Source organism: Tasmannia lanceolata, unplaced genomic scaffold (assembly GCF_043159265.1).
Source record: "Tasmannia lanceolata isolate RefF3 unplaced genomic scaffold, GAP_Taslan_0.1 ptg000015l, whole genome shotgun sequence".
In the NCBI taxonomy this organism is placed as follows: domain Eukaryota; kingdom Viridiplantae; phylum Streptophyta; class Magnoliopsida; order Canellales; family Winteraceae; genus Tasmannia; species Tasmannia lanceolata.
In genome coordinates, this window is record NW_027518692.1 from 27,684,354 (window position 1) to 27,693,647 (window position 9,294).

A 9,294-nucleotide genomic window follows, 5' to 3' on the forward strand; every position below is an offset into this window, starting at 1 on the left:
AGTTCTCAGTCCAAAAAATTGTCATTGGTTTATTGGAGAAAATATAGTGGTAATAATTTGAAGCTGAACATTGATGGTGCAACTAGAGACAATCCTGCTATTGTTGGAGGATGGGGTATTGTCAGAAAAAATAATATATAATAGGGTTAGATTTGTTTTCTATCACTCCTATGATGTTAGTACTAACATCGTAGTTGAAGCTAGATCTATGAGATTCCCTTTAGTTATTAAAAAAATTTGGCCTTGTCAATATCAACAAAGGTAAAGATAGATTCCCTTGGCACATTCACCATATTCAAAAAGAGATAAGGGATATATTATCTTCTATGGATTCTGTCATTACTCACATTACCAGGGAAGTTATTCTTATTATGAATAGCTTGACCAAACATGCATGTGACACCAACACTGATGCAGTTTTTTGAGAATGGGTTACTCTCTCCGAAGAACTCTAGAGGCTGTCAAATGCAACCAATTATGTATTCCTTATATTCGCACTAAATAAATTTCATGTATAGAGGTAAAGGATTTCTTATTTTTCCTCTTCTTGTTTCTTGTTGGGTTAGAGACAAGGTTCTATGTCCTCTTGTAACTATTTCTTCTTATTAATAGAATTCAAGGTGTCTCCCTTGGTTCCTAGATAAATTCCAAGTTAAAAAAAATGAGATCTTGTAGCACTTACCAATAAGGCTCTATCAATTATGTAGTATTACAAAGAAGAAATCAATTACGGACACCAAATGCAACTAGATCACCTCTTCATGGACGAGAGAGAGAGAGAGAGAGGGTAAATATGGGGAAACCAAATTCATTATTCCCTTCAGTTGCACATCAAAAAAATTATTCTAAGTGATTTCTAGGGAGACGAAAAAAATACGGGACCGTATCAAGAATTATGTACAAAAAAATATGAGATCGGGTTCATAAGGATTTACACATATTGAGATTAAAAAATGATGGGTTCAATTGGCAAATGAATTGGTGCTTGAATAAGATCGAACCAAATATTTGTCAAGCTATTGTTCTCTGTTCCCTCGGATCTATAGAGTAAGACATCAGTTTCTCAACAAGATCAGTTCTGTTGATTGTGAATATTCAACTTATTAATCATATTACTTTATTGATTGGTAGTTTTAGATCATTCATATGGTATAAATAGGGACCATTTATGATACAAGTGGGCAAGTGGCAATATTTCCTATACTACCAATTGGGGATATTTTGAACCCGCTGGACTCCACACGCGCAGTACCAATGGGAACCAACCCACCTATATTATCTTTGGCCACCATTTTCAGCCAAAGGAAATTGAAGCATCGCTTTGGATAAATAGCGGTCAGGACCCAATGCTCTCTTCGAGCGTACATACGAACTACAAGTTGATTCCTTGTTGTGCCTTGAGCATATGCCAAGTCCTCGCACCGCTTTTCAGCTGCTGCCAAGGTTCCGACCCACAACCTACTAGATCTTAGGGGATGGAGTATATCACAAGAAGCCAACCACAAATTAAGGTGTGGAGACATCTCTCTAGCTTGGATAGCAGTGACCCCCAAAAGTGTTGTGATTGGTTATTGATGAAGACGTAATGAGACAAGACATTTTTTTAACACAGACCATGTTCATTTTATTGGTCTAAGCCAACCATAAATTCTTCTAATCGAAAATACTGATCCCCTAACCAACAAATAAATCAATCTTATTGTATTGCACTTCACTCTCCTATTTGAATTTTGTATATTAATACATTCAATTACAGCTGACTGGAGTCCTTCCCAACAATATTTTGACAATGACACTATTTACTTTGCTTTACACTTTCCTGATTAAGCTAATTCAAAGTATAAAACCAAGTTAGTAGTGACATTATCAAAATATGGTGGTGCAGATTTCAGTACCATTAAATTTATTCTAATATATTTCAGCATATATTATTAGTATATACTTTACTATTGTGTATATATTATTAGATAATATAACACGCATCTACCTTTAACAATTTTATATGCAATTTTTTCTTTTTTTTTCTTCGCACATGTCATTGCATTTTTTTTGTCTTTGTAATTGCTTCTGCCTTTAATCCATAGGTGCACACTTTCCACATCTGTTTTCTTTTATCCTCTCTCAAACTTCTCTCTGCCATTCAAAGCTCCAATCAGACATCTAAAACTGTCCATTCCTTGGCAAAAGCATTTTCTATTTTCTCTGTGCAACTTGCAGTTTGCACTGATTACTGGTTTTCTACCTTGTGGGTTTCATCCCTTTTTGTCTGCTTTGGATCTTTGCTGCAGCCCGAAAGATCTGAGTCTGGGTAGTAGAGAATTCAACTTTTGAAGACAGGTAAATGAAAATCATGGCTTTTGGGTTTTGAGAGATTTTTTTTTTCTCTTTTTTATGATCCGTAAAACCACTAGAGAGAGAGAGAGAGAGAGAGGAGAGGAATCTTGTATTGGATTATATGAACGATTGATAAGGACCTGCACTGAATTAAACCTAATGTTAGATACGTAACAACGATCTCTTGCTTTAAGGGCTTGCGCCTTTGATTGTTTGTTTCTAGTTTTGTAGGCTTACTGCTTTATTTTATTTTATTTTTGAAATGGCAGGATTGTATAAGATAAAAAGGGGAGCCCGAGATGAGCCACCCCAAGAATACAAAATATAAAAACAAGAGAAAGAGAGAAAGAAAATATGCACTATAATCCTCAAGGCGGCATATAATCAAACCACTCTAGCAATTCGGCAGAAACCCCCCTCCGCGCGAGAAGGGTTACTGAATTTATGGAAAAAAAATGGGTTATAGAGATATGAAGTATTAGAAGAAAGACACCATAGAAAGTATTCGTAGTTCCATCTTTTCATTTAGGATTTGGTGGATCATGGAATTAGTGAAAGAGAAATGAGTAGCAGTGAATTCATGGGGTTCTAGATTTAAAAAATTAAAGAAAACAAAAATCCAGAAGAATCACTAGATTTTGAGTTATGATCTGAGTGTGGTGTTTGGGTTTCCAAGAATTTTTTAAAAGAAAATGGTAAGAAGAAAAAATCACTTGCTTATAAAGGAAGAAAAATTATGGTGGAGACATGTTGAGTTCAAGCTCTTGAGTTTGGATTTCAGTCCTAGTGAAGCTTTGAGCAGTTGGGTGATTGAATAACAGTAGGAACTTCAAAAACTTCATCTTTCTATAGAGAAAGAAGAAAAAGATAAGGGTGGAAACAGCTACTGAGAGAGGGTGCGATCATACCAGCACAAATGCATTAGATCACATCAGAACTCCAAAGTTAAGCGTGCTTGGGCAACAGTAGTACAATCTCTATTTTAAGCCATTCAAAAAAAAAAAAAAAAAAAACAGTTACTGAGAGGGAGAGAGGGATAAAATAAAAGCTGGCAAGCAAGTGGTGGGAAAGAATAGATGCGGCCATGGAACCAGGCCCAGGATCTCGCTACGTTCATCACCTCCTCAGGCCAGAACTGAACTTAGGATCATCACACCCACAACACCAAGACACCCAAATCGCCGGCGCAGAAAACTCCCCAGAAGAAGACCCAGACAATGATATGGACACCACCACGACCAGCTCCGGTGCACCTTCCAGCAGCCGCCGTCCCCGTGGTAGACCCCCGGGCTCAAAAAACAAACCAAAGCCACCAATCATCCTCACTCAAGACAGCCCTAATTCCCTCCGGTCGCACGTTCTTGAAGTCTCCACCGGAGCCGATGTCCTCGACTGCATCTCAACCTATGCACGCCGGCGTGGTCGCGGTGTATGTATCTTAAGTGGCAGTGGTGTGGTGGAAAATGTCACTTTGCGCCAGCCAGCGGCTCCGCCGGGGACGGTAGCAACACTACATGGGCGGTTCGATATTTTGTCGCTGACTGGGACGGTTTTGCCCCCACCGGCGCCTCCCCAGGCGGGAAGTCTTACGATATTTTTGGCCGGAGGTCAGGGACAGGTGGTCGGAGGGAGCGTTGTGGGACCACTGGTGGCAGCAGGACCGGTGGTGATAATGGCGGCAACGTTTGCGAATGCGGTGTTCGAGCGGCTACCGTTAGAAGAGGAGGGTTCGCCATTGCAGGTGGGGCCGGCAGCATCGCAATCATCGGTTGTGACCGGTGGTGGTGGCGGTGATGGTAGTGGTGTTGGGTTTTATAATTTGGGTGTAAATATGGCAAACTATCCATTTCCTGGGGATGTTTTTGGTTATGGTGGTAATGCTGTAAGGCCACCCTTTTGATGATGATGATGATCTGTAATTTTCTGAGTACTAGAAGGTTTTGATTTCATGTGGGTTGATTGATGAACAATGAAAGAAAATCAGTTTTTGGGGGAATAGGGGCTTGGATCATTCAGCTATGGCATGAAGAAGAAGATAATGAAGAAGAAGAATTGGATATCAGTTTTGATTTGGCGAAAGTTGGAATACATATGTAGCAGAAACATTACTTTTTGTTGGGGATTTGGATTTCTCTGAGTAAGGCTTCTTTAGAAGCAGAAGCTGAGATGTTGAAGTTGATGAGGAGACTGTTGGCTTTCGAAAGAATGAGAAGAAGAAATGATCCATGTAGGGAGAAAGGGAATTACAGACTTTTAGAGGTCAGTATCGTTCATGTACAAAGCATTTAGATGCTTTTTTTTTCTCTTCTTCTTCTTCTTTTTTCTGCTTATCTTGTGCCAATCTGTAGATGTAATGTAGAAGATGTGCTGATGCAAATTTATAGGGTTTTACTCTTGCTTCAACTCTTGTGTACCACTTCATACACAATCTTCTCATTGAATAGAAAGAATAACATTATTTTGGCAATCTTCTCATTGAATAGAAAGAATAGCATTATTTTTTTAAATACAGTAGAAAGCACAGCATTGCAGCATATTAATCTTCTTAAAAAAGTTAAAATAGATTAATATTCTAATCAGTTCTTTGTGTCCTGATTTAAGAGAAAACTAGTTTTTCATGTTTCAACACTACCAAAAATAGATATCATATCTGTCCATCCATGCGTGGGTTTGTATTTCTCCCTTTCAGATTTTTAATTATATTTTTTTCTCTTACCCCAACAGTGAAGAACCTAAAAAGCAGTGGGTTCCCCCCCCCCCCTGCAAAAACCCTTGTTCTGTTATCAAAGTAGGAAGGAGCAAGGAAGTGCAGTTCTCTCTCTGCTGCTCTGCCAACGTCCAATTTGTTGACCAGGCGTTACAGCAAAAAAATGATAATAAAAAAAGTTCTGTTGTCACTTTCTAAACAAAGATAGAAAATGTTGAGAATCCATTAACTTCAGTCAGCATCATTTGTTTTCCACATCTTCCTGTACGTTTTAGGTAAAGGCATTTAATTCAGTCTCAACAGAATTTCTTTGTTTCCAAAATAAAGAAAAAAGAGGGAGAAACCCACCTGACAAAACTTTTAAAACGTACAGAAACGTAAAGCTGGAACATTGGAACTTCCAAACTTGGAGATACCACTATTCTTGCAGGCTTTCTTCTTTAGAACATGGGTTCTTCTTTTCTTTTCTTTCTTTCTTTTTTCTTCTGCTGCTGTCTCCTGATACTTGCATTAGCCTTTTGAAATAGTCTAAATCCCAAAATATTTAATCAAAGTGTAACACATTTAATGTTCTTGTCCACAAATAGAAACCAGTTCTGAGCATAGTTTAGTGCAAAATCTTGTAGTTTCACTTACTTCATCATCTTTCTTCCATTTATCTCTTAACATGACAGTTCCTAGTCTTGTGGAAGTCAGATATATATTTGCCTTGAGTGCTATATTTTGTTGCCTTTGAGTGTTATCAGATATGGACACTACTTAAGTGTCTTCATCTAACTTAAGCATCGTCAAAATCTATTTTGTGTGTGTGGAAGTTGCATTTGAATTCAATAACTCTAATCCTTAGAACTTTAACTTGTATTGACATTGATTTTTTTCTTCTGCCTTCAAATTCTGTTGTTTTAAAACCTTGAGGCTTCATGCCTTGTATTTTAAAATCTAAACCTTCAAACTCAAAGATTTTCAAAATACATTATCATTAGGTTTATTTTTCATTTTTCTTGTCGAATCCCTATATGTATGTCTATCTCCTTTCGCTTGTTATTAATTCGTCTTTTTAGGCTTGATATAGATGCATCTTATCAGTTTTATCCTTATTGTATGTTTTCGATGATAAAAGTATTAATGCAACAAAATAAACGAAAATGTGTCATGCAATCCAAAAACATGTCAGGTACAACACTCATTTCCTTGACCATGAAATGGTGCTCGAAGTTTGATTACCTAATGTAATTTACAGAAATATAAATCTGCACACGTACAAACATATGTTGGACCCAATAGAATGGATTGTTGTGAAAATATGCTACTAAGCATGCATAAAACTAGATGAAGGAGATAGGGAGAGAAATGGCCAAGGTCATCTCCCATGTTGTTAGACTCATCCAACCCATTCATTCCATAGGACCTAATATAGATAGAGTGTTCCTAAGAAACCATCTCCATATAATCATCCTAACCATTAGATCTGTAAAGGCACAAAATGAACCCATTTTCTAGGCGTCCATTTTAGACCTCAACAAATCAAGGGCTAGCATGATTCTATGGAGATGATTTCTTAGGAACACCCTATCTATGTTAGGTCTTATAGAATCAATATCTAACATAACCCAAACAAAAAGACTCAAAAGCCATGTAAAACGCTTAATTCCTATGTAGATTTATTGTAGATTTACATTTTCAATACACCTTAACAAAACCCTTTTTAAAATCATAAATAACCTAGAAGACTACAATAATGACACTTCACTTTTCAAGACGCCTTAATTTTGATTTACCAAATTCTAAGAACATACACTACATGTATACTTATAAACATAAATTCAAAAATACAAGCACATTTGTCTACATTGACCAACATATATCTAAGTATAGACATAATATACGCTTCAATGTTTAAGTATTTCTGACTTTTCCTCTTTCTTTTTATTATTCTTCGAATCTGAAGAATATAAAAGAAGAGTTATGTGGAGTGAGTTATATGTAGGGCTGGCAACGGGGCGGGGCGGGGGCGGATGTTGGGGTCCCCTACTCCTTCCCCTCTGCGGGGAATTTCCCCCCTCTCCTTCCCCTCCCCACTGCAGGGATGATGGGGAATCCCCCTCCCCACGGGGAATATCTAATCCCCATCCCCTCCCCTCCCCTTCCCCGCCCCGCATCCTTCGGGGACAATCACTTTACTTTCTCATTTACTTTGTTAAATGTTAGGTTTAAAACTAAAGATTTGCTAGGGACAATCACTTCAGGCATGTTACGGCTTGGCTGTTGCATGTGAGAGTAGCCACACAACCCGCATAGGCTAAGATTTTGTCTTATTCATTTTATTAACCTGGGGACAAAGGTGGTTGCTCTCAGATTCATTTAATTGATCACTAGTCCCTAGCAGATCCCTAATTCCCAATCCCACTTGCCAAAAAGTATTGTACGTGCCTCACCATAGGAAGATCCAAACCGTCCATTTGATGGGCACACCATACTACCATAAGCATAGGATGATCCAAACCTTCCACTTGATGGGCACATTGTAGGATGATCCAAACTGTCCATTTGATGGGCCACAACGTAAATAGATTGTGGCCCAAAAATCATTTCCATAGGATAATCCCAACCCTCTGATCTATAGAGGAATTGCATATTATGGTACCTTCTATAGATCGGAGGGTTGCAATCATCCTATGGAAATGATTTTTGAGCCGCAATCTATTTACGTTGTGGCCCATCAAATGGACGGTTTGAATGATCTTTGGTGCGGCCTGTAAAGTACTTTTAAATTGTAGCCTATCAAATGGACGGTTTAGACCATCCTATGGCGTAGCCCATACATTACTTTTTGAAAAATAATGGACTATACGAGCGCAAACCATATAAAATCTCATCACTCATCAGAGAGATGTTGCCTTTATTTGGGGGAGGGAGATTTTCAAAGAATTTAATGTTGCCTTACAGTGATGGTTCGAGGGAGAGATTTTAGGGATTTCTAAGGGTAATATACTAATATAATGAGGGACAATGCCCAATGGATTATGGGTAAAAGAAAACATAAAAAGCTATGTCAGGGACAAAACTGTACTAATGGAAATTATGAAAATTTTGGGAGAATCTTGTAGATATGTTTTGATCCAAGGGGTTTCTAGTAGTTTTCCCAACAAAAAAAAACACTTAAAAAATACAAGAAAAAAATGGCATTAATGCGGGGCGGGGCCAACTCCATCCCCTTCCCCACACCGGGGAATTTTTTAAATCCCCTCCCCCTTCCCCACTCAAATCCGGGAATCCCCTCCCCAAGCGGGGCGGGGCGGGGCGGATCCCCACTTTTCCGGGTGAAATTCCCAGCCCTAGTTTTATGTCCACAAAATTGAGACGATGATGGCAAATCAGGTTTAGAGTGTCATTTGTTGTAACAAGTTCACTTCCAAATTAAAGAAATATTTTTATGCTGTAGCAAGTTCATTTCAAACCCTACATATTTCTTACATGCGAATTGCATCTCTAAATGAAAAGCAACAGATCAATCTTTGTTTCCTGTACGTACTTTTTTTCATTCCATCCGAATAGATTGTATAGGCAATATGATTCTTAATGTACGTTGGCCCAGATTGAATGCATATGCGCGCAGCGTAGTAATGCATGAGAGCACATGAGTTGGCTGCTCTCACATGCTTTTTAAAGTTACATTACAGTCTCTAGACAAATGACTACATATACTTATAGACACAAAACATTCCTAAAATAGCTAACCGCATTAAACACATTGTTGTAATCCTTACGAGTCCTTTAGCTAGGTAACATAAGCAACATCTAGAGAAATTCTCAAGAGACTCCTGGATAGCGTAAATATAAAGGACCCCAGAAAACATACAAGGACTCGTCCATTTTCAATACATAAAAACTATTCTAGAACACCATAATGACTAATCACAAAACAAAGAACATTGATTTTTATTTACACATTCGAACACTTTAGGTGAAGTAATCTAGTAGGAAGGACCCACGTATAAAGCTGAAGATGGAAAATCTTCAGATTCAATAGCTTGACATTTCGTATATGGTAAATTCAAGTAGCCATGGGTGAAATAGAGACCAAGGCCATGCACAAAAAAAGGAGAAAGGTCAACAAAACAAAATTCACAAACCGATTTAAATTACAGTTGCCAAACAACTAAGTAAATTGCTAGCTACTTCTTCAGCTCCATACAAACTCGAATTTTCATGACTCCATTGTTATTTTATCCATGAATAAACTTCTTCTTTTT

At 38.0% G+C, this 9,294-nt stretch overlaps 1 protein-coding gene across 1 annotated transcript; it reads left to right on the forward strand.

Moving 5' to 3' along the window:
• Nucleotides 1-2,071: 2,071 nt before the first annotated feature.
• LOC143845959 (AT-hook motif nuclear-localized protein 27-like) lies at nt 2,072-4,801 on the forward strand. Its single transcript, XM_077354359.1, has 2 exons — nt 2,072-2,337; nt 2,604-4,801. Exon 2 carries the CDS (start codon nt 3,419-3,421, stop codon nt 4,232-4,234), a length of 816 nt encoding a protein of 271 aa, XP_077210474.1. The 5' UTR covers nt 2,072-2,337; nt 2,604-3,418; the 3' UTR covers nt 4,235-4,801.
• Nucleotides 4,802-9,294: the final 4,493 nt, after the last annotated feature.

Excerpts from the sequence above, each read along its gene's own strand:
- LOC143845959 (XM_077354359.1), top strand. The coding sequence starts at position 3,419 with ATGGAACCAGGCCCAGGATCTCGCTACGTTCATCACCTCCTCAGGCCA.